We start from the raw sequence: 23,454 nt of genomic DNA on the forward strand, positions 1-23,454 counted from the left end.
CACCAGGCCCTGCCCATCCCCACCGCCTGGCTGGCCCTGGGGGGTGCCGTACCTTCATGGCCTGAGTGTCCTTGACCAGAATGGATCGCAGCTGTCCATTGAGCTCGAAGAAGACCTGCCTCTGGCCGGCCCGGTTCAGGTCACTTACGGCCAGGGCTTTGATGTGCAGCGTCTTGCCTCGCTCCAGCTCCACCTGCAGGGAGGGTGTGGAGGCTCAGAGCTGGGGTGGGGGGCAGGTGGGGGGAGGGCAGCCTCCTGACCCCATCCCAGGCAAGTCCCCCCTCCCTGGGTCCCAGCTCCTCACTCGTAAAGGCCTAGCTCCCTGGTCTCTTAGGGGTACTTTGTGAACCCACAGCGCACGAGGCCGGGTGACGGCCAGGCCAAAGCCTGGCACTCTAGATGTGCTGGGGTCCTTAGGGATAGCAGGAGTGCTGCGGTGGAGTGCAGATGGGTGCCAGAGCTACTGACCTCAAACTCCTCTGCAATTTTGGGTCCCTGCAGGAAGAGGCGGGTGTTGAGGCTGTCCAGGGGGCCAAAGGTGGCAGTGAAGTCCTTGAAGTGGGCAAAGACGTCGGGGTACGTGGCCGCTGAGAGTACATCCTCCGGGGTCACCTCCTCCCCATGCCGTTCTATCAGCTCCTTCTCCAGCGCCTGCAGATCCAGGGGAGGGAGGGAGGCTCCGGGCCGTCCCTCCACCCTTGGCAGGTCCTTTAGCACCTGGGGTGCAAAGCAGAGGGTCAGGCCTGATCGCTGGACTCCCCTCCGCCCCACCAGGTTGTGCTGGGCCTTCCTTACCTTGGAGCGAAGGGGCTCAGGGAACCCCCCGTGGGGGATGCCGATGTACCCCTGCAGGAACTCCACCACTGAGCGGGGGAAGGACAGCTCTTCTGCCTGAGCTTCGGCCTCTGCCCGGCTCAGCCCATTCTGCACCATAAACTGGGCCAGGTCCCCCACGATCTTGGAGGAGGGGGTTACCTGAGGAGAGGGGACCCCTGGGTTAGGGTGCCAGGCACCGTATAGAGGCCCAGAGGCAGGGGTAAGAGCACTGGGCCTGGCTCACCTTGATGAGGTCGCCCAGCATCTGGTTGGCCTCCACATAGGCCTTCTTGACCTCCTTGAACTTGGAGCCGAGCCCCATGCTGTATGCTTGGAAGTGCAGGTTGGTGTACTGGCCCCCTGGGATCTCGTTCTCATACACATCAGAGTTGCCAGACTTCATGGTGGCTGTGCAGTCAAAGGCCGCATACAGTCCCCGGGCCCCCTCCCAGTACTCACTGTAGTCAAACACACGGTCCAGGGGCACCCCTGCAGGGAGGCCAGAGGCAGAGAGGGCTTGGAAATGTGCTGAGCTTCCAGATGCTCCTGCCAGGACCCCAGGGCTAGGTCAGGCCACATCGCAGACGTGGCTGATAGAAGGCAAGACCAGGCCAGGCCAGAGCATCTGGATTCTAGGATACGCCCAACTCTGCTGGGACTGGTGAGGGCTGCAGCTCTGAGAGGGGAATGGCCTTGGGCTGCTGCTGTTCCTACCTGTGTCCAGGGGAGTCCCTCGGGTACAGGCCACCAGGGCCCCCATGCTGGGCTGTGAAGTCATTCCAGACATGGAGTCAGCTGCCACGTCCACCACATCAGCGCCAGCATGGGCACAGGCCAGCATGGCTGCTACGCCCGCCCCTGATGTGTCGTGGGTGTGGATGTGCAGTGGGAGGTCAGGGAAGCGGTCTCGGAGGGAGGTGACCAGCATGGTGCAGGCCACTGGCTTCAGCAGCCCTGCCATGTCCTAAGGGAAGAGAGGAGGAGAAAGAGAAAGACGGTGAGGAGGGGGCGTGACGTGGGGGGGATGAGGGACATGGTGGGGAGACTCCTGGGGGTGGGCTGGGCCCAGGCACCTTGATGCACAGGATGTGGGTGCCAGCTCGCACCAGCTCTTCAGCCAAACCCATGTAGTACTGCAGCGAGTATTTGGTACGGCTGGGGTCGGCCACGTCACCCGTGTAGGAGATGGCGGCCTCCACCACACCACCGGCACTGCCCGCCGCCTCCATGCCCAGCAGCAGGTTGGGCAGGTAGTTGAGGGAGTCAAAGACCCGGAAGACATCCATGCCATTCTCCTTGGCCACCTCACAGAACCTGAGTGGGTAGGAGAGCTCAGGGGTTAGCGCCATCCTACTCCCTGCAGCACATCCTTTTCTGCCTCCTGGCCCACTTGCAGCCCCTGGGGAATAAGATCTGAGGGTCGGGTCCGGCAGGGGGCGTGGCACCCACAGAGCCAGGGGGCACCACAGTATGTCCATAGCGTGGACAAGGCCTCTCCAGGGCAACCTGGGCTGGGCAGGGTCGCCCCAGCAGCACCCGGCAAGGAGCGGAGCTGTCCTGTGCTAGTCGCATGCAGTGCAGCTCAGTCTGCCCAAGTTCGAAGAATCTGCTGGGGATTCTGCTTTGCAAAGGAATGGCAGGCTGAGGGAGACAGGCCTGGGTTTCAGCCCCAGCTCTACACCACGTGGCCTGGGACAAGTCACCTGCCCTCCTGGGGCCTCCACTGGAAGCCCTCCCAGTTCTCTGACTGTAACTTGCAGCCCTTGCTGGGTACAGCTACCGAGAGACTTGGTTTCAAGCCTGCTGTGGGGAGCGCAGGCCATTGCATTGTGGCCTGGCACCTGCTGGGCCACATCGTGCAGTGTCTGCCCACCCCACCCCAGGCTCACTTGAAAACCACATTGTCGGGGTAGTTGGTGTAGCCCACGGCATTGGCCCCCCGCAGCAGCATCTGGAACGGGATATTGGGGACGAGCTCCCGGAGCTCCTGCAGCCGCCGCCAAGGGCACTCGTACAGGAAGCGCATCGCAACATCAAATGTGGCTCCTGCACAGGGACCAAGAGGCCCAGGTCAACCCCCAAACGTCCTGGGGACCCCACCATGCCCTGCAGCTCTGCAGCGTGAGCCTCTGGCCCTAACACCAGGTCCTGCTCATCTTCAGCATCCCTCGCATCCCAGCCACGATCCCTGCAGACTTTTTCCTTTGCTGATCTCTTGGGACAGCTCAGGTTTACTGTGTCCTCTCTGCATCCACTTTCACAGCCCTCACCCCACATTCTCTGTGCTATAATTAACAGGCGGGCATCTCCTCTGTGACCCTGAGCTGCTTGGGTCTCAGCTCTGCGATCTCATGCCCAGCACCAGGACTGGCTAGAATGGGCACCAGTCACTGTTTGCTAAACACATGAATGCTGTGCCTTGTTCAGTTCTCACTCGTTCCCAGTGTTAACATCTGTAGCTATTCCTGGAGAGCCCGAGTGGCCTGCCTGTACTGTGGATACCACATTCCTTCCATGCACTGTCCCACATCCCATCCCATTCCTCCTCCAGCCTACCTCCCCAGTTCTCTATGCTGAAGAGTTTGCTGAAGTTGTGGGCAACATAGGGGGAGATCTTTTTGAGATCGTGGGTTCGCACACGCGTGGCCAGCAGTGACTGGTGGGCGTCCCTGAAGGTCGTGTCCATCAGCAGCAGCCCCTGGTGGTTCCTCACTGCTCGAGCAAAGCCCTCGGGACCCTCCCGCAGCAGGATGTCTCTGAAACCAGCTGGGGGCAGGCCTAGGGCAGACTGGGGGGTTAGCACCCATCCTGCAGGGGGCAGCCTCCTCTTTGTCTCCCCTACGAGGCGGCAGAATGAATCTCACCTACCTATCGGCACCACAGGGACAATAGGGTCCGTGGGGCTGGGGCTGGCCTTGACGGGGATCGGGGTGGTTGGGCCGTTCACCATGACATGTCCTGGGGAGAGAGTGGGCAGTGGGTCAGGGCAGGCTGGGCAGAGCCTGAGTTGAGGGCAGAGTGAGAGTCGCTGGGCTCAGGGATGGGGGGATTCCTCCAGGATCCCTGGTCTTCCAGCTGGCCCCTGTCCTCTCCAAAGCCAGGGCCTCCTGGGTCCAGGCAGTGGGGACCTAGTGACGGCCACATGGATGGGAAAGGGGGCCTCTAAGATCAGGAGCAAGGAAGGTGGGCGGGGTGGGAGGGTGAAGCAAAGGAAGAAGGTGCAGGACCAGACTGAGGACAGAGGCAGGGGCTGCTAGGAAGCTCCCTGGGCAGGGGGCCAGAAGCAAGGCATTTGGGAGGGGAGAGAAGGGCAGTCTCGGGGCCGGACCAAGGTAGTGCAGCAGCTTCTGGGCCCGGTTCTGTGCAGGCCGCAGCTGGAATAGCTCCGGGTTCTCATCGATGAACTGGGTGTCCACGGTGCCTGCCAGGAACTGCTGGTTGTTGAGCACATTCTGCAGGAAGGGGATGTTGGTCTGCAGGACAGAGGCGGGTGGGAGGGTGTCACCGTGCAGCACAGACAGGGACAGGAGAGGCTAAAAGTGCCACCCTAGGCTAGCACAGCTGCCCAAGTTTCCCAGGGCACCATGCTGAGGTTCAAGGCTCCCTGTGGAGTGGCATCTCCCCATCTCCTCACCAGCCCCACCCCCGTTCTGGCAGAGTCCCCTAAGCCGTGAGGGGCCTGAGCCCGTCCTGCCCTCCTTGCTTGCCCTGGAGCATGTGCTGAGCCCCACCTCCTCCTTCCTCAGGGATCTGGAAATAAGCACCTCCTCCCATCCCACAGCCAAGAAGATGGATTCGGCCTTCCCCACAGCGGTGCGGCATAAAGCAGCCCCCTTCTGGCCCTGCTAGCTGCACCTCTTCAAAGAGGCTCCTGCCTCCAGCACCCTCCCCGCCACACACAGCACACAGCCATGCCCTGATAGTCTCCCTATGGCCTCTCCTTCCAGTTAAGGGTGCACCTTCCCAGCCTTCTCCTGCTAACAGCTCCCACCGGGATGTTCTCTCCCTGGGCTTCCAAGACATCTTGCTCCCCTCCTTCTCCTCCCTGGTCCCCACTGGGGGCTCCTCCCACCCCTGCAGGATGGAGTTCTCAGGGCTGTCACTGGGCCTCTTCCCACACAGCACACTCTCTCTGGGTGGCCTTGTCCTGGGCCTCCAGCTCCAGACACAAAGTGGAAATGCCTCCTGGGCACCTGTCCTTGTGTGTCCCTCACACAAGCTCATTAGGTCCAAAATCAGCTTCTCTTACCCAGTCCTCTGCCTTCTGCTGGGTGTCTCACCATCTACCCAGTTACCAAAACCTCCGCTAAAATCATCCTCACCCACCACTCCTGTGCCACTGGTCAAGCCAGACGACTCTACCACAGCCATCTCTAGACTCTGTGACCCCTGTCCTCAGGCCATGCCTTCTGCCGGGCTTCCTCATCATGGCCACCGCTAGCCACACCAATCTTGCCTTGTGCTCTCACACTTCCACACCTGCCTGGTAAGCTCTTCCTGGAAGTCTGAACTCAAAGACCTTCTTTGTCCTCATCCCCCACCCTCACGGTGGAGCTGGATGCTCCCTTTCTAGGACTCCATGGGATCAGCTGTTGGAAAGTTCCTCCCTCAGCCTCATCATCTTTTGCTTGTCTGTATTCCTCACGTGCCCGGGAGCATGGGTGCTGTCTGAGGGACCGGTGCCCCTGTGCTTTGTGCACAAGGGCCCCCAGTTCTGCTCGTTAAACAGCTGGGTGACAGAATGACGCTAGGGCAGGGTAAAGTCCAACCTAGAGGCCACATGGGGGCCTGGGAGCCAGCGCTGTGAGAGATGCCCCATGACTGCAAGTGGAAGGGATTCCAGTGTACGTGTGCCTATGACCATATGGCTACAGCCTGGCTGTTACTTCAGAGAAGGCAGCTCCATGTGTCACCCATTCGTGATCTCTGTTGGCACCTTCAGTAGGGTCTCCAGGCCCAGCATGAGCTGCTGGGCCCTGTTGCTACTGTGAGAGATTCTACCTGTTCCCCCAGGACTCCTATCACCTGGAGGCCCGGAATGGGAAGGGTGCCTCCCCAGCCAGCATCCCACTGGCGGCCACTGCAGAGTGGGGCCCAGCCGACATTGCCTCATGCCTGTCTGGTGTGACCAGTCTGCCTGTCTGCCCCCGAGACTAGTCAATGCTCCTCTTAAAGAGATGGGGACATTTCAACTGTGCCAAGGCATGGCATTTGAGATGAAGAAACCAGTTAAACCATCTAAAGAACCTAGAGCCACCTAGGGGTGGGAAGGATCCTAAGAGGCCTCCCCTGTCCCACCCTGCATGTCCCTTTTGTAGACCCCTCCCCCTTTGTAATTTTCGGAGGCTCTGTCATCCCAACTGTACTCCATGGGGATAGGAACCAGGCCCATCTGGTTCCTGATGTACCCCAGCTCCCTGCACAGAGTGGCACATGATGGATGCCAGTAAACACGTACGTTTAGAGTGAATGAAAACATTTCTGATGGGGAGAAGAGGAACAAGGGGCTATCTAAGGCCACTGAGCAAGAGTTGACCTGGGCTAGGATCCAGTGCCTTCATTTTACAAATGCAACAGCCGAGGCCGGGGGAGTGGCAACGGTAAGAATGGCTTCCAGCGGCCAGGTGGCTCAGCCCCTCACAGGCTGCTTCATTTCTTCTCTCAGCCCTATGAAGCACATAAAATTAATACTCTTTGGCCTAGATAAGAAAATTGTCTCAGTGGTTAAAAAACTTGCCCAAGGTTACCTGGTGCACGAGGCAGGATTAGAGTTCTGTTTCCCTGAGGGAAGGGAAAGGATCTGAGTAGCCTGAAGGCCAGGAAATACTTGGGGGAGGTAGTGACTTGCCTTGTTTCCCATCTGGGCAGCCAAGACAAAAGACCAGAGTGCCCGACCTGGTTCCCAGCCCTCAGCGCTCCCACCCAAGCCCCGGATCTCAGAGGTAGGAAGCAGGGAACTCACGCCCCCCCCCACCCCGCCCACCACTAACACACACACCACGGGAGCCCCTTCTCAGCTGAGCCGTCTAAGCCGAGCTCGTCCCGGGCCACTCTTCCAGGGAAATGGCCCGGTAGGGGCAGAAGCTGGACGGAGGGGCTGCCGGCACAGCCAGGACCACTGACGCACAGCTTCAAACAGCGTGCCACCGTCGGCCTGCTGGGAACCGCGCGGCGCAGACCAATTGGGCCGGAGGCGGAGACCGGTTGGCTCCGGAGCGCACCAGGCAGGGCGGGGAGCCGGGGAAGGAGGAGGGAGGGGCCGGCAGCGGGGGCGGAGCACGGCGCCAGACCCAAGGCCGAGCTCTCTCGGCCCCACCCCGCGGGAGCCCTGCCTGGGGGGCGGGGGGAGGGGAAGAGGGGGCATCGCCCCAAACCCTCCCCTCCCCCCGCAGGGCCCGTGCCTGTTGGGGACCCTCCACGTGACTTGGCGATGCAGAACGGTTATGACCTTCAGCGTGTGTCTGTGAATGCAAGGGTCCCAGCAACAGTGCGGGTTTGCACCAGGCCCTGCCTGTGGGTGTGGGGACGTGTGGGTGTGTGGGCATGTGTGGGTGTGTTCGGGAGGGTGCCCAGCGACATGTGACAAAGACTCTCGTCTCTGGGAGATGGTGAAGGGGCCCGCGAGCTGGCGCTTTGTCTGGCTGTCTGCAGAGTGACGGTTCGCGCAGCGGCAGCAGGCGCCAGTGCGGTGCAGGATGCAGGGGCGCCAGGGTGGCCGGGGGCGCGCGCGCCTGTGCCAGGGTGAGTGCACTGCGGCGGCGCCAGGGGGCTGCGCGGCGGGTCCGCGCCGGCCCGGGCCTCGGGCGTGACCAGGAGCCACCCGTGGGCCCTGCAGTGGCCGCGTATCCGGGTGACCTCGGGAGCCGGCCTGGGCCCCGGTGGATACCCGCGCGCCCCTCCACGTCCGCTCTCCACGTGCGTGTCCACGGTGCGCGTGCTCGTTGGCGCGCACCCCCCTGCCTGTCAGTGCTGCTACTGCTGCTACTGCCGCCGCTGCCGCCGCCGCCGCCGCGCCGCGGAAAAGGTGCCGGGAACCGAGTGAGCCGGGGCCTCGGGCCCGAGCGCCATGGGCCGGAAGGCGTGCGGAGGGCGGCTGGTCTTCCCCGGGCCTCACCCCCGCGGGAGAGCCGCCTGGAGTCAGCAGGGGCCGGCCGGGCCCACGGGGAGGCCGGCCCGCGCCCCCTGAGCTACGGACACCAGGTGAGGGGGCCGCGGGGGACAGACTGGGGGTTGGTCAGGGAGGGGCAAGGGGCCACGGGAGGGGTTGGGGAGGGGCATCTTAGCAGGCGGGGGAGGGGATGGCGCCGAAGGGATGCCGGAGGTTCCAGGGGACGCCAGGGAAAGGAAGTTCCAGGACCCTCCCTGCTCTCATGGCCACCTCCGCTTCCTGCCTCAAGCCTCTCCTTGTCCCCAGAGCCCGGACTCCCCCTAACTGCTTGGGAAATGTGACCTTTACTCTGGGGGCCCTGGCCCTGCAGGCTCCAGCTTTCTCTCAGCCTTGGGGGACCCCTTGGGCCTCTGACTCTGACCCCACCCCCAGGCCAGGCTCTCGAGGCTGGCCCATGAGACTGGGTCTTGGGGCAAGTGGGCACCTGTGCCAGACCCACCTGTGCCTGGGCTGTGACCCTTCCCCACAGGGCGCTCACCATGGCCCCGCCGCTACTGCTGCTGCTGCTGGCCAGTGGAGCGGCCGCCTGCCCACTGCCCTGCGTCTGCCAGAACCTGTCCGAGTCGCTCAGCACCCTCTGTGCCCACCGAGGCCTGCTGTTCGTGCCGCCCAACGTGGACCGGCGCACAGTGGAGCTGCGGCTGGCTGACAACTTCATCCAGGCCTTAGGGCCGCCAGACTTCCGCAACATGACGGGGCTGGTGGACCTGACGCTGTCCCGCAACGCCATCACCCGCATCGGGGCCCGCGCCTTCGGGGACCTGGAGAGCCTGCGCTCCCTGCACCTGGATGGCAACAGGCTGGTGGAGCTGGGCACCGGCAGCCTGCGGGGCCCCGTCAACCTGCAGCACCTCATCCTCAGCGGCAACCAGCTGGGCCGCATCGCGCCGGGGGCCTTCGACGACTTCCTGGACAGCCTGGAGGACCTGGACCTGTCCTACAACAACCTGCGGCAGGTGCCCTGGGCCGGCATCGGCGCCATGCCTGCCCTGCACACCCTCAACCTGGACCACAACCTCATAGACGCATTGCCCCCGGGCGCCTTTGCGCAACTCGGCCAGCTCTCCCGCCTTGACCTCACCTCCAACCGCCTGGCCACGCTGGCGCCCGACCCGCTCTTCTCCCGGGGGCGCAACGCCGAGGCCTCGCCTGCCCCGCTGGTGCTGAGCTTCAGTGGGAACCCCCTGCACTGCAATTGCGAACTGCTGTGGCTGCGGCGGCTCGCCCGGCCCGACGACCTGGAGACGTGCGCCTCCCCGCCTGGCCTGGCCGGCCGCTACTTCTGGGCGGTGCCCGAGGGCGAGTTCTCCTGTGAGCCGCCCCTCATTGCCCGCCACACGCAGCGCCTCTGGGTGCTGGAGGGCCAGCGGGCCACACTGCGGTGCCGGGCCCTCGGCGACCCTGCGCCCACCATGCACTGGGTCGGCCCTGACGACCGGCTGGTCGGCAACTCCTCCCGAGCCCGGGCTTTTCCCAACGGGACCCTGGAGATTGGGGTGACGGGTTCCGCGGACGCGGGGGGCTACACCTGCATTGCCACCAACCCTGCTGGCGAGGCCACAGCCCAGGTAGAACTACGGGTGCTGGCCTTACCCCACGGAGGGAACGGCAGTACCGAGGGGGCCCGCCCGGGGCCCTCGGACATCGCCGCCTCAGCCCGCACTGCTGCCGAGGGCGAGGGGACGCTGGAGTCTGAGCCAGCCGTGCAGGTGACGGAGGTGACCGCCACCTCGGGGCTAGTGAGCTGGGGGCCAGGGCGGCCGGCGGACCCTGTGTGGATGTTCCAAATCCAGTACAACAGCAGCGAGGACGAGACCCTCATGTACCGGTGAGGAGGCGCTTTATAGTCCGTGGCCCCCAGCGTCACCCCCAGCAGCCCTCCTCTGAGCCCTGCTCCACCCCTCGGGACTTGGCCACCTCTCCTGCTCCTTCTCTCTCCTCGGGGCTTCCACACACCCCTCCTCAGCTTCTGAGCTGCCTGGGCCGAGTGGGGGCTGCAGGGGGAGGGGAGGGGGAGGCCTCAGGTGTGGCAGAGCGGGTGAGGCCTCGGGTATTGGCATCCGTCTGCATTTAAGCTCGTGGGCTTGGCCCGCACACGCATGTCGTTTGTGCACCTGGCGTGTGATTCTCCACCGCCTCGAGGCCAGCCCTGGGCCCGGGTGTCAACATGCACACCTCTCTGGCCCCTGACAACCGGCTCCAGGGCCACACGCGCCTGTCTTGTTTTCTCTGCCTTCTTCAGTGAACACACAGGCCCGTGTGGTCCTGGGGAAGGGAGTGTTCAGAGCTGGGACCTGGGGGCGCGTGGTGAGGCTGGTGGGGGGTGGGCTGGGGCCTGGGCCCCCGTGCCTGCGCTCTGACTGCCTGCCCTTGCCCGCAGGATCATCCCAGCCTCCAGCCACCACTTCCTGCTGAAACACCTGGTCCCGGGTGCCGACTATGACCTCTGTCTGCTGGCCCTGTCACCTGCCACTGGGCCTTCCGACCTCACAGCCACTAGGCTGCTGGGCTGTGCCCACTTTTCCACGCTGCCAGCCACGCCCCTGTGCCACGCCCTGCAGGCCCACGTGCTGGGCGGGACCCTGACCGTGGCTGTCGGGGGGGTGCTGGTGGCTGCCTTACTGGTCTTCACTGTGGCCTTGCTGGTTCGGGGCCGGGGGGCCGGGAATGGCCGCCTCCCCCTCAAGCTCAGCCACGTCCAATCCCAGACCAACGGGGGCCCCAGCCCCACACCCAAGACGCACCCACCGCGGAGTCCCCCGCCTCGCCCCCAGCGCAGCTGCTCCCTGGACCTGGGAGACACGGGCGGGTGCTACGGGTACGCCAGGCGCCTCGGAGGGGCCTGGGCCCGACGGAGCCACTCTGTGCACGGGGGGCTGCTCGGGGCCGGGTGCCGGGGCATGGGGGGCAGTGCCGAGCGGCTGGAAGAGAGTGTGGTGTGATGGCAAGGGAGCCAGCCCGGGGTGGGCGGCAGAGGGTGTGGGGTGGGCAGCCTCCTGGCCCGGTGGGTCAGCACTGCCTGAGAGTCCCTCCTGGTTTTACGCTGGGTCCCTTGGGCAGGACAGGGGGCCCTCTCCCTGGTTCTGGCCTCCAGTCGGGCAGAACGGGACAGGTCCCTGTGACAGGTGCTCACAGCCTCCGAGGCAGGGGCTGCAGCCACCAAGTGCAAGTCTTGTTTTTCTTTATAATAAAATTACTGGGGTCACCTCAGTGCTAGTCTCTGGTCTCGCCCTGCTAGGTTCCCTGAAAAGAGAGGGGGGACTCCGGGCCAGTGGAGGCACAAACAAGATGGGGTCAGCACTGGGGCTACCAGCCCCGTGGAGGCCCAGCCAGCCTGGGGTGCCCTTGGACCCTGGAGTGCTGTGGGGCCCAGCGCCTCTGTGCTCTGTGCCCACATCTGAGCGCAGGGAACGCCCCTTCCTGACAGCACATGGGCAGGATGTCTTGCCCTTACCTGGCACGGGCGTTACAGTGCACAGAGCAGCAAAGGGAGCAGGTGGGAGGCGGTGCAGCCCTTCTGGGCAAAGGGACCTGGGCTGGTAACGTTCTTCTTAGCAACTCAATAAGGAAGTCCCCGTTGGCTCCCGTGGGTGACAACCTTATTCACCATCGGCCAGGGCACCTTCTGGATGTATAAAATGTCATCCCAAAGGGATTGGAAAGGGACTTGGAATCCCATTGCCCTGCTCAGTCTGGGACCCCCCTAGAAGGTTCCTGTCAGGGATGCAAGCCCTGAGCAAGATCTTGGTTCTCAGCTGCTCCACTGACGCCCCTCGTGGCTTTGCTCTTGCTGGACACCCAGGGGCAAACACCAAGGGGGACCACGCCCACATGGCCACTGCTCTAGTCCCCACCTCAAGGAGCCACAGTCACGGGGCAGCCTGCCCTGCCCTGCCTCCGCCAGGCCCAGGTCCCTGCCAGCCTCTGGCCCAGACAGGCCTCCTCCAGCCTTCAAACAACCACTGCTCCTGGGCATCAGCTGGGAGGAATCAGTGCTCCAAACACACTTCCGGGCACGTGTGGCGTGGCCCGTGCACCCAGTGCTTCGAGGACATGCAGGTGCCCCGGTCCCGGTGCGGAGGGTGGGCGTGGCACCCCAGGCCCGCGGTGCTGCACCTGTGCTGAGGGGTGTGTGGCCCTTGCTGCCTAAGGGGACCCACTGTGGCCCTGATGGCGGCCCAGTGAGAGTTGGCGCGATAAGGTGCGTGCGTACACACGTGGCAGGCCGAGCTCACACACTTGTATGTGTGCATGGCATCGACACACACGTGTGCCTGCCCGCCCAGCCCCAGAACACATACCTGGATGTGGCCCAAGAGATCCTGGTTTAAATAAAATGAAACAAGGTCTTCAACAGAGAAGAGCAGGAGAGCGTGAGCCCTGCAAGGGGCCGCGGAGAGAGGGTGGAGAAAGCACGGGGTGGGGGTGGGGGGGAAGGGTAGGTGGCCTGCAGGGCTGCGGCGCAGGGTTGGCAGGGCCAGTGGCCTGGCCCAGGTGCACATTTGGGCAGGACGCTGGTGCCCCAACCTGCTGTCGGCCTCCCACCTTCCTCGGCCCCTTCACGGACCCCATGGCCCTGGTCTCCCTTCTCCACCTTCCAGCTCTAAGGCAGTGGGTGCTCAGGAGCCCTCCAGCCCGTAGGACAGGTGGAGGGTCCTATGGCCCAGGGGCACAACCACGGGGGGGCCAGCCGGGGTCACCAACAGGACAACACAGTAACAGAAGCAGGCAGGCGAGGGGTGGGGTGGCCGGGCCCCCTGCACACTGGCCACCCCCCACCGGAAGCAGCCCCGGGACACCGCGGTGGGAGACCAAGCCCCCGCAGCGAGAAGCGGGTGGAGCACACGACATCACGACGTGTCTCTGCCACGTGTGCAGGAAATGGCCCCCCGAACGGGAGCCCTGAGGCTCCTCACGGAAGTGCAGAGGCCCCGAAGCACGGACCCCGGGAGGTGGGCCGAGCCCCACAGGCTCCTCCCTCCCACGTGCTTTTTCAAAAGGCTTCTGCACCCTCGGACCACCTGCCAGACACCGTGGAGCATGTCAGCAGGTGAGGGGAATGACGTGGGGCTGAGAGAGGAGAGCGCTGCCCACGTGCCCCAGACCCAGCGCCGAGCCCGGACGCAGCAGGGCTGGAGCAGCCGAGAAGGAGAGGGTGGTGCGGAGGGGCCGTCAGCCACCCAGCTCCCCATGTGCAGTGGGCAGGGGACGGTGTCCTCAGCACGGGGAGAGCATCCCCTGGGACTCTCAGATGGAGGAGGAGTGGGTCTGCCAGGCCACCACCCTCCACAGGGGGCTGGGCAGCGTGATCTCCGAGGGGCAGAGCCCCGTCCTTCTGCCCCTCCTGCCTTGCAGAGTGTCTGACGGCAGCGTCTGCCCAGGGAGTGCCCACAGCTGCTCGAGCAGCGCTGGCCTCAGGGACAAGACAGTATGTGGCTGTGATTCCATCTCCAGCTATACACAAGTGACAGGGCCTGACGGAGAGGCCAATGGGCATCTCGGGCCTGCAGACGCTCACCTTCACGCCTCGGACTCTGAACTCGGCAAGGGCTCTGCTCATCTTCGTGGCGGCCGTGGGGTGGTCCTTGCCGTGGGCGATGACTTTGACCAGCAGGGAGTCGTAGTGGGGGGAGATGATGGCGCCTTGGAAGGCAGAGGCGTTGTCCAGGCGGATGCCCATGCCCTCCCCGCTCCGGAACACCTGCGGGAGAGGCCAGCGTGGGCCGGCAGGGCGCTGAAGGCCGTGCACAGGTGAACCCCAACTCTGGCTTGTGAAGTTCTTACTTTCTGCCAGCAAACCCAGGGGTACCCCACCGTGTGGAGGAAGGGGCACAGTCACCACTCCCTCCTCCCCAAGAGGAGCAAGGGGGCAGGACAAGGGACGGGGAGGGTGTGCCCCGCCAGCCCCAGGGCTTGGCACCTAGCACTCAGGGCTGATGCGGAGCCTGCAGGGCACGGAGGGACCGGGGCAAGCAGGCCAGATCCCACCGACCTGCCACCCCGCCCGCCTGACCAACCCTCTTGCTTTTCAGGTTCATTCATTTGTTCACTCATTCATTCCACAGCACGTGTGCCCACCTCGTGCCAGGTAGTGGGGACAGAGCAGCTAAAACAGACCCCCTGCTCGCAAGGGGCTCCCAGCCTGCTGGGCGAAGGGGGCAGACAAACAAATGAGGAAGCACACAGACGGGTGACAAGGATGCTGCAGGACAGAGCAAGGCAAGTGGAGGCAGGCCGGGGGCGTTTAACACACGGTGTCCCCCCACCTTCCCTGCCTTCCAGATGGGAGGAGCCAGCGAGCGGATGATTAACACTAGGAACAGGGAGCCAGGCCAGATGCAGGGAGACACACAGGAGCCCACGGGCCCAGGAGGGGAAGCGGAGCGAGGGTCAGAGAGGCGGCTCATGGGGACGCACGGGGGCTCCAAACGGTCCGATGCGGGCAGGGGGGCCACGGCACGGGGACAGGGGCTTGGGGCGTGAACATCTGTGGAGGGGGAGGGAGAGCCTGCGCCCGGGGCAGGGGACCCATGTGCGGCACAGGTCAGGGAGATGGGGAGCGGAAGGGACAGCCCGGGGGGCTTGGGACACACGCTGCACCGTATTTCCGCGTCTAAGGGACACAGGCCCGTGTTCGATAAAGAGGAACTCAATAAAATATTTAAGGGTGAACACGCAGCTGTGAGCAGGAACTGTCAGCTAAAAATATTCTGTGGTAAACCAGGCTCGGAGGAGCCAGGCCCCGGAGGTGGAGGTGCAGGAAGGCAGCACTGCGTCTCGGAGCTGCCCCTTCCCGGCCGAGGGCAGAGAAGTCGGGGGCCGCCCAGCGCACAGCACTCTGGCCTTGGGGCTGGCCCCCACCTATGGACTTGGATCCTTCCAGAAATGGAACTCCGGCGGCAGCTCTGCCTCAAGCCGAGCAGCTCTATGCGGCTTTCAGAATCCAGATAGCTCCCCTTCCCTCCCCGGCCACCCCATGTCACTTGTCTCAGGAACTCAGGGTCTGTCTCAAAATCACCCTCGCCCTCCTCCCTGGACCCCCGCACGCCTCCTGCTTCCTCAGAAGCTCGGGCCATATGGGGAGCAGTAAACCGGCAGAGCCTGTGACAGCACTGCTGACGTGCAGGACTGGAGGCATCCTTAGCTGGTGGCATGAGACAGGACCAGGGAACAGGAGTCCCAGCAGGCCAGAGGGCTCCTGCCTGCAGCGGGCCCAGAGGCTGGGGCGGGAGGGGAGGGGAGGGGAGGGGGGGGGAGGGGAGAGAGGAGTGCCCAGGGGAGGGGCAGGGGAGCCCGCCCAGGCCCTCTCTCAGCCCCTGACAGGCCGAACCTGCCTCTCAGTCTCCTCCCTGGCCCCCTCCATCTCCCCGACTCCCTCATTCATCCCTGATGGGTCCCTTGGCCCAGCCCGTCCCCTCCACTGAGACATAACGGGCCCCAGTCCCTTGCTGCACCCAGGGTCTCCCTCAGACTGAAGGCAGGACAGAAGCCAGCAGCGCTGCTCGGTGGGCAGTGAAGCTTTGGGTTCTTGTGACACGAGTCAAGGGCCTGGGCTTCGTTCCCAGGGACCCTGCACTTGCCACCCAGCTGGTCTGCTCCCTGTTCCATGTGATCCCCCCCCGCTGGCCTTTCCGGCCTGTGCACATGGCAGTCTCTCCCCGGGAATGCTCTCCCCTTTAGTCCTGGACAGTGCCTGGCTCCCACGTACTCTCAGCCAGCTCAAGCCAGGGGCCTCCTTCACTGCCGGGCCCACAGGCTCCCTCGTGCCCCCCAGAGAAGCGTCTGCAAGCAAGCCGAGACTGGTGGCGGGCTCAGTGGGAAGGCGGCCCTACCTCGATGCGGCCGGTGTCCGGCTGGAAGCTGCGCGAGGGGTCCTCAGTGGTGACCCGGCACTGGATGGCACAGCCGTTGATGCGGATGTTCTCCTGCCGCAGGCCCAGGTCGGGCAGGCTCCGGCCCTCGGCCACGTGGATCTGGGCGTGGACCAGGTCCACACTGCAGGATGGGGGACAGGCAGAGGAGGGGGAGAGCGTGAGGCAGGGGATGGGCGAGGGCAGCCCCGGCCCCGCCGCCCCTGCCGGCTGACCCTTCGGCAGCCTCCTCCCAACCAGACCAGGCTGGGAACCCGCAAGGTCTGAATGAGGAGAACGCGGCAGCCGGAGGGGTGGCTGAAATATTAGCATCTACCTGATCTTGCACCCCCTCCCAAACTACTCCTCCCCACGCTCTGCCCTACCTCTTCCCTGGGGTCTCTCTGTCCTCTTACCTCCCCCAAACCCTCCCTTGGTCAAGCCTGGATCTGAAGGCTCAGACCCTCATTCTTAAGAGCGGTATGTGCTACAGGGTGTGTGCTGGGTGGGGCTGGGGGCCAGTTTGCAAGATGACAGGATTATAGTGAAGGCCAGGCTTGTTGAGATGGGGCCACAGCTACTGGAGGGTCCACACCGGTGGGCGCCATCGTGGTCAGGATGCCACCCTACCATGACCTATGTTGCAGCTGGGCTTGTCCCCAAGAAAGACCCTTCAGAGAAGATCTCAGAGTACAGAGCTCTCCAAATGTGCCCGGTGTTCTAAGCACACCCTCGCTGACTGCCATGCTCCTAAGGACGGCAACAAATCTAAGTGGAACAGCTGTTAAAAAAAACTCAAGGTTTTAAATTTATTGTCACCGAGGCTTGTGATAAGGACAGCCCGGGAACTACCACCCTGGCGGATCTTCCTCAGTGCTTCGTATTTCCTGCTAAACCACTCCACAGTTGTGAGGATGATTACCACGCAGCGCCGCATCTACACACCGCAGACTATGGCTGTGCTCTTGCCAAGCGTCACCTCCACAGTAATGCTCTGAGAGTCACTGTCGTTCCCATCAGAGGAGGAGCCCAAGGGCCAGAGAGGCTGCAGCCCACCCAAGCTCTACGCAGCTAGTAACCTGGGAGGAACCTGCACCCCAGTCTGTGTCTGACATAAAACCTCTGCTCTCGAGCAAGCAAAGGCTCCCATCCTTAGCAGAACAGGCTCAGAACAGGCTCAAGATTGACGACAGTTTTACAGCAACGCAATGGGGAAAGTCTCACGGGGCCAGAGGGTGAGGTCGGAGCATGTGCCTCGACTCAGCCTTTACCTCGAGAGAGCAAGGACCCTGAGGCCTTCCGTGCAGCTGCCGGGCAAAGGCAGGCGCCCCAGCAGCATCCCCAGTCTCAGGTGGGGTCAGGGGTCGGGGAAGGAACTGTCCGAAAAGTTCCATGGTGAGATGGACTGGCCCAAAGCTAGGGTGTAACACTTAAAAGGCTCAATGTATGTATTTTGAAACAATGAAAGGCCATATTAATTGTTTATAAAATGGGCAGGTTTTTTTTGGAATGTCTATACGCAATGCTTGTGGGAGAACAAATTGGAACAAGGGATCTCAAAGGCTCTTTAGGTGAGATGTTGCTTATCCATTGCTCAGGTAATCCTACTAAAGGTGTCTGTCCTCAGAACTCTTCAGAGAGGTGGGCAAAGACTTAGGCCCAAAGATGTTAACTGACACACCCTTAATAACTACAAAAGCCAAACAACCTGATTGTCTAAAAATAGAGGAATATGTAGATAAGTTATAAAATACCCAGAAGATGCAATAGTGTGCAACCACTTAAAAGTATTTGGAAAGAATGGGAATGCCTTAGACAAATATTAAACTTTAAACGTAGAATAAAAGTTCTATACAAAACACCTCATTTGTGTCAAACTACTTATATAGTAAATAAAGATGGAAAGAAACCAAAAGATTTAGTGTGGGCGTAGGAGACACAGCACAGGGCTGGAGACGACCAGCTGTGTGACCTTGAGCAACTCTCTTAACCTCTCTGAGCCTCAGTTTCGTCATCTGAAAAATGGGGTTGAATGGCACCTTCTTCCAGTGAGGTCGTGATGTGCAGCACACAGCACAGCCTGCCGGGAACCTCCTCAGCATCCTGTTTCTGAGGGGTGGGGTCCTGAGTCATTTTTATTTGCTCCTTTGTACTAATTCTTACAGTAACCATGTAATGCTTTTATAATAATAATTTTCATAAAAAGTAAGTACCTGGATCCCTAAATATTCTCTACCCGTGGACAGTGAGCCGAGCTCCTGCTGCCCACTCCCTAGGAACCACCTGGTGTGGGTTTCACACAAGATGGGGGAGACGCCCCTTCCCAGGACTGCTCCCCGCCATTTGCAGCCGCGGGCTGGTCACGGAGGCTGCCCCTGCGTCACTGGCTCGACCCCTGTGCTCACTCGGTGATCTCCTCGGTGACGGTGTGCTCCACCTGCAGGCGCGAGTTGACCTCAATGAAGTAGTGCTTGCCGTACTTGTCCACCAGGAATTCCACCGTGCCCGCGTTCTCGTAGCCCACCTGTGGGGTGGCCGCATCAGCAGGGCGCAGTGGTGGGAGCCCGATGGGGATGCAGGCTCACCCACTGGGCTGGTTCCATAATAGAACAGACTGCGGCAAACCCCGCCCCAACCGATGGCAGGCAGCCCAGCAGCCCTGACCCCGGGAGGCGAGAGCCCAAAACCCACAAGGGGCCCCGGCCTGGACATCTACCCCAGGCCTCCGCAGGAACCTCTGAGGGCTGCACACAGCTTGTCCGGGTGAGACACGAGCAGAAGCTCCTGTCTGGCCCAGACGGCACCCTCTACCCAGCAGCTCCTCAGCTTTTGGGCACAGGCCCACCTGTGCATACCCTGGCCTCTCCTGGACCCTTCTTATTCTTAGAGGGTCTTCAGAAAGTTCCCCTCTACTTTACTCCATCATCACTTCTGGCCACTACCCAAAGAGATGCCATTTGAGAGGAACCAACAGATGAGGCTCTAACTCAAAGTACAAGCCTAATTCTAGCTTCACTTCTGGTCCTACCAAAACCACAAACTAGACTTTACTCAGCTCCCTCAAATCTGTTCTGGAAGGAGACACAGCATAAGCCAATAAATAAGACCAAACTCAAGGCAAGAATAGTCCTCTTATAAAGGAACCAAAATCTCAACTATAATCAGACCCTAATCAACACCTCATGTTAGCCGTGGCTGGCTTTCCATTTGGGGAAGGTTACAGAAGCGTCCGTGGTCCGTGGGCACGGGCTGCCTGAGAGCCTGAGGGAGCTCAGCTCTGGAAGGAGAGCAGGCCCAGGGGCCGGCCTGGCAGCCGGGGAGAGCAGATCTGAAGAGATGTCCACTCGGGCCTCTGGGATGGGGAGGCAGAGGCAGGGGTAGGATGCCTGGCCTCTGAGCCGGGGTGGGGTCAGGGGGGCCCCAGCAGAACAGAGAGCAGGGTCCCTGCTGCAGCCTGGTCACACGTGGCAGGCACTTTCCCGGGCCGGCCTGAGGGCAGTCACCCCACATCCCTGCAGAGACAGGCGGAGGAGGACCCGGGGAGCAAATGGGTTGCAAGAGAGGTGATGTAGGGGACAGTTAACAGTAAGCGAGGGGCTTCCCTGGTGGCCCAATGGTTAAGAATCCGCCTGCCAATGCAAGGGACACGGGTTCGAGGCCTGGTCTGGGAAAATCCCACATGCCGCGGAGCAACTAAGCCCGTGCGCCACAGCTACTGAGCCTGCGCTCTAGAGCCCGTGAGCCACAACTATTGAGCCCCCACGAGCCACAACTACTGAAGCCCGCGCGCCTAGAGCCCGTGCTCTGCAACAGGAGAAGCCACCACGATGAGAACCCCAGGCACCGCAACAAAGAGTAGCCCCCGCTCGCCTCAACTAGAGAAAGCCCACACGCTGCAACGAAGACCCAGCGCAGCCAAAAAAAAAAAAAAAAAAAGAATAAGTGAGGAAGAGATGCCTGAATACTGTTCCTTAATCTTAACAGATGCCACTGACTCTCTCATTCCCTTTGTTCCAGGGGTTCGCTGGTGCTGTGCAGAAACTCAATCTGTGCAGAGGGCACTAAGGAGGGGCCAGTGGCTCTTTCCCTCCTCTCTCAGCCTTTCTGGTCTCCAGGCTTGGCCTCTGGGCCCAGCGCCTCTGCGGCTGCATAGCAAGGATCCCGAGGGCCCTGCATCAGCCCTCAGTCCTCCTGCCCCCTTCCCGGAGCTGGTCACCCTGGGCCTCCCTGCTCTGCAGCAGCTGGCCCACATCTGGACCCCAGCAACCCAACCGCCGGCCGTGAGGCTTATGCCAGCAGGAGCTCAAAGCAAGCCTGCAGGAATGGGCTCCTTGTCTCCACATGGGGAGGAGCCCGTGCCCTTGGCTTTCAAACTCTGTCCCCGAGAGCCCCTGCCCTTCACCTGCTTTGCAAGTTTGACAGAGTCACTGGTGAGCCGGCTCCGAAGCTGGGGGTCCAGGTGGGCAGCAGGGGCGATCTCGACCACCTTCTGGTGCCGCCGCTGGATAGAGCAGTCTCGCTCGTACAGGTGCAGGATGTTGCCGTACTGGTCCCCTGGGGTGGAGGTAGACTGTGCTCAGCTCCTCCTGGGATCCAGACACCCCTGAGCTCCTGACGATCCCCGCGCAAGCACCGTGGCCGCTCGGCACAGCTCCCAGCGGTGGCTCAGCCAGGACAGAAACGGGCACAACGGAGGCCTCGGGCCCGACCAGCATGGCCCCACAGCCCACCTTCCTGGGGAGGGTCTTCCTGAGGGAGAGCCCCTGCAGCTTTCCCCAAGCCAGAAGGAGCGCGGCCTCTGCAGCTGCCTTGCGCTGTGGCCCCGGGAACGCGCCCCACTCACCCAGGATCTGCACCTCGATGTGGCGCGGCTTCTCAATGAACTTCTCCACGAACAGCGCCCCGTTCCCGAAGGCGGCCAGAGCCTCCGAGTAGGCCCGGGTGTAGTTCTCCTCCAGCTCCTGGGAGCGCAGGCGAGGGCCAAGGAGACAGTGAGTCCCAAGCTCGGCCGTGCACGGCCCCGCCCGCCCCCAGCACCCCAGTCCCTCTGCAGGTGGTCTCCCAGCCCTCAGCGCCTGCTCACCTCATAGCTCTGCACGACCCTCATGCCGCGCCCCCCGCCCCCATAGGCGGCCTTGAAGATAATGGGGAAGCCGTAGGTGTTGGAGAAATCGTGAGCCTCGTGCAGGGAAGTGATGGGGGTGGCTGTACCGGGGACCACGGGGACACCTGGTGGGATACAGGCAGGTCAAGCCGAAGCCCGCCAGCAGCGCCCCCGCCCCGGACAGCCCCTCTCAGGAGCTGCGTGGCCCCCATCCTCACCTGCAGCGATGGCGATGGCCCGGGCCTCCACCTTATCTCCCATCTTGCGGACCACCTCAGGGCTCGGCCCAATGAACCGAACCCCGGCATCCTGGCAGGCCTGGGCAAAGTCTGCTCGCTCTGACAGGAACCCATAGCCAGGGTGCACGGCATCCACGTTGTTTTCCTGGCGGGGGTGTGGTGGCGTCAGTAGAGTGGAGCTCCCCTCAAAGCCCTTCACAAAGGCCCGCCCAAACCCTGCAGCCCTCGCGCCTGCCCCCACTCACTTGCTCCATTCATTCACTCACTCACTCATTCCCTCACTCACTCATTCGCTCACTCTCTCATTCACTCACTCACTCATTCGCTCACTCACTCATTCCTTCACTCACTCATTCACTCACTCACTCACTCATTCACTCACTCATTCCTTCACTCACTCATTCCTTCACTCACTCATTCGCTCACTCACTCATTCCTTCACTCACTCACTCATTCCTTCACTCACTCATTGACTCATTCCTTCACTCATTCACTCATTCCTTCACTCACTCATTGACTCATTCCTTCACTCACTGACTCTCACTCATTCCTTCACTCACTCATTTGCTCACTCATTCACCCATTCCTTCACTCACTCATTCCTTCACTCACTCATTCGCTCACTCACTCACTCATTCCTTCACTCACTCACTCATTCCTTCACTCACTCATTGACTCATTCCTTCACTCATTCACTCATTCCTTCACTCACTGACTCATTCCTTCACTCACTCACTCTCACTCATTCCTTCACTCACTCATTCGCTCACTCACTCACTCATTCCTTCACTCACTCATTCCTTCACCCACTCATTCACTCATTCCTTCACTCATTCACTCATTCCTTCACTCACTCATTGACTCATTCCTTCACTCACTCATTCACTCTCACTCATTCCTTCACTCATTCGCTCACTCACTCATTTGCTCACTCACTCATTCACCCATTCCTTCACTCACTCATTCACTCATTCCTTCACTCATTCACTCATTCCTTCACTCATTCATTCACTCACTCACTCACTCACTCACTCATTCATCCCTTCACAGGGACTCACTGCCAGTAGTGTCAAGTTTTGGGGGGGCAGGCACAGGACCCAGGCCTGGCCCTCAAGAGGCCCCCATCCCAGCCCAGCCCCGCTCACCTTGGCCACCTTGATGATGTCTGGGATGTGCAGATAGGCCTGCACCGGGGCGAGGCCGCGGCCGATGAGGTAGGCTTCGTCAGCTTTCTGTCGGTGCATCTGGCCAGTGTCCTGCTCCGAGTAGACAGCCACGGTGCGGATGCCCAGCTCCGTGCAGGCCCGGAACACGCGGATGGCGATCTCGCCTGGGGCCGGGGGTGGGCAACAGGATGGGAATTTAGATCCCCGGGTCCTAAGAGATGCAGAAACAGGGGCAGGGAGCTGGGGCAGGGGCTGGACGCTGGCTCCCGCTGTGCTCACCTCTGTTGGCCACCATGACCTTCTTGATAGGCTTGTATTCCAGGCGCCGGACACTGGGCGAGGCAGCGGGGGCAGTGGAGGTTCGGCGGATACCTAGGAGCCTCAGGCCCCCACGGATAGTTTGAAACTTCAGCATCTAGGGAGGGAAGTCATGGCCAGGTTAGAGAAGCCTCAGCTCGGAGGGTCCCCAGGAAGAGCGGGGGTCCTGCGCCAGCCTCCCGGCAGCCCCGCATGAAAGCCAGCACCACTGCTGCCTCGATTCCTCCCTGCGGGGCTGAGTGACTATAGGGAAGGGAGCAAATTCACACCCAAATGGCACGCCAAGCTTACCCTAATACTCTCATACTCACTATAATTTCTAAAGCACCGCACTTCAAGCTTTTAAAGCAATTTCAGAGACCAGCCGGCAGCCCTGCATGACCACGGTGTGTGACGTCAGGGTCCCCTCTGCTGGGCACAGCTGTCCGGGCAGCCCCAGACTTCAGAACCTTCGTGCCCCACACTGACCCCTGCGTCCCTCCCTCAGGGTTCCGTCTGGCTGGGCAGGGAGGGTGACAGTGGATCTCCCCAGGAGCGAACCCGCATCAGTGTGCTCTCGGGAAGCACAGCCTCTGCTTGGTTAAAATGCAGATTTCTTCAAACTGCAGAAACCTTCCTTGCTACAAGGGCTACTAAGTAAATTAGTCATGAAACCCAGCTGAGGGCCAGTGAAACGGGCCAGTCACAAAAAGACAAATACAGCATGATTCCGCTTAGATGAGGTCCCTAGAGGAGTCAAATTCACAGAGACAGACAGTGGGAGGGTGGGGGCCAGGGGATGGGGGAGGGGATG

At 61.8% G+C, this 23,454-nt stretch overlaps 2 protein-coding genes across 11 annotated transcripts in view; one reads left to right on the top strand and one right to left on the bottom strand.

Moving 5' to 3' along the window:
• The window catches only part of PC (pyruvate carboxylase), a 106,554-nt gene that overhangs the window by 667 nt on the left and 82,433 nt on the right, over positions 1–23,454 (bottom strand). For all 8 annotated transcript variants that reach the window (XM_068554135.1, XM_068554138.1, XM_068554140.1 and 5 more), the window contains 19 exons: positions 22,623–22,758; positions 22,323–22,507; positions 21,157–21,322; positions 20,918–21,063; positions 20,678–20,795; positions 20,237–20,388; positions 18,240–18,358; positions 15,817–15,979; positions 13,503–13,685; positions 4,145–4,289; positions 3,685–3,774; positions 3,373–3,594; positions 2,706–2,862; positions 1,890–2,130; positions 1,531–1,780; positions 1,061–1,305; positions 796–975; positions 469–717; positions 53–193 (listed from right to left, as the gene is read on the bottom strand). In XM_068554135.1, coding sequence (XP_068410236.1) covers positions 53–193; positions 469–717; positions 796–975; positions 1,061–1,305; positions 1,531–1,780; positions 1,890–2,130; positions 2,706–2,862; positions 3,373–3,594; positions 3,685–3,774; positions 4,145–4,289; positions 13,503–13,685; positions 15,817–15,979; positions 18,240–18,358; positions 20,237–20,388; positions 20,678–20,795; positions 20,918–21,063; positions 21,157–21,322; positions 22,323–22,507; positions 22,623–22,758 — 3,288 coding nt within the window. The remainder of the gene's footprint in view (positions 1–52; positions 194–468; positions 718–795; positions 976–1,060; positions 1,306–1,530; positions 1,781–1,889; positions 2,131–2,705; positions 2,863–3,372; positions 3,595–3,684; positions 3,775–4,144; positions 4,290–13,502; positions 13,686–15,816; positions 15,980–18,239; positions 18,359–20,236; positions 20,389–20,677; positions 20,796–20,917; positions 21,064–21,156; positions 21,323–22,322; positions 22,508–22,622; positions 22,759–23,454) is intronic.
• On the top strand, positions 6,681–11,194 carry LRFN4 (leucine rich repeat and fibronectin type III domain containing 4). Of its 3 annotated transcripts, XM_068556266.1 has the most exons (5): positions 6,681–6,758; positions 6,876–7,040; positions 7,209–8,016; positions 8,454–9,812; positions 10,365–11,194. In XM_068556266.1, exons 4-5 carry the CDS (start codon positions 8,464–8,466, stop codon positions 10,924–10,926), a joined length of 1,911 nt encoding a protein of 636 aa, XP_068412367.1. In that variant the 5' UTR covers positions 6,681–6,758; positions 6,876–7,040; positions 7,209–8,016; positions 8,454–8,463; the 3' UTR covers positions 10,927–11,194. The 3 variants fall into 3 exon arrangements, with proteins under 3 accessions (XP_068412367.1, XP_068412368.1, XP_068412369.1); XM_068556267.1 differs by lacking the exons at positions 6,681–6,758; positions 6,876–7,040 and having other exon boundaries at positions 7,088–8,016; XM_068556268.1 differs by lacking the exons at positions 6,681–6,758; positions 6,876–7,040; positions 7,209–8,016 and having other exon boundaries at positions 8,113–9,812.

The sequence above is a fragment of the Eschrichtius robustus genome, chromosome 11, assembly GCF_028021215.1.
Source record: "Eschrichtius robustus isolate mEscRob2 chromosome 11, mEscRob2.pri, whole genome shotgun sequence".
Lineage (NCBI taxonomy): Eukaryota > Metazoa > Chordata > Mammalia > Artiodactyla > Eschrichtiidae > Eschrichtius > Eschrichtius robustus.

Bases quoted from the DNA above. Each gene is read 5' to 3' on its own strand.
- LRFN4 (XM_068556266.1), top strand. From the start codon at position 8,464: ATGGCCCCGCCGCTACTGCTGCTGCTGCTGGCCAGTGGAGCGGCCGCC. The intron at 9,813-10,364 runs GTGAGGAGGCGC...CCTTGCCCGCAG, and splicing joins GACGAGACCCTCATGTACCG to GATCATCCCAGCCTCCAGCC.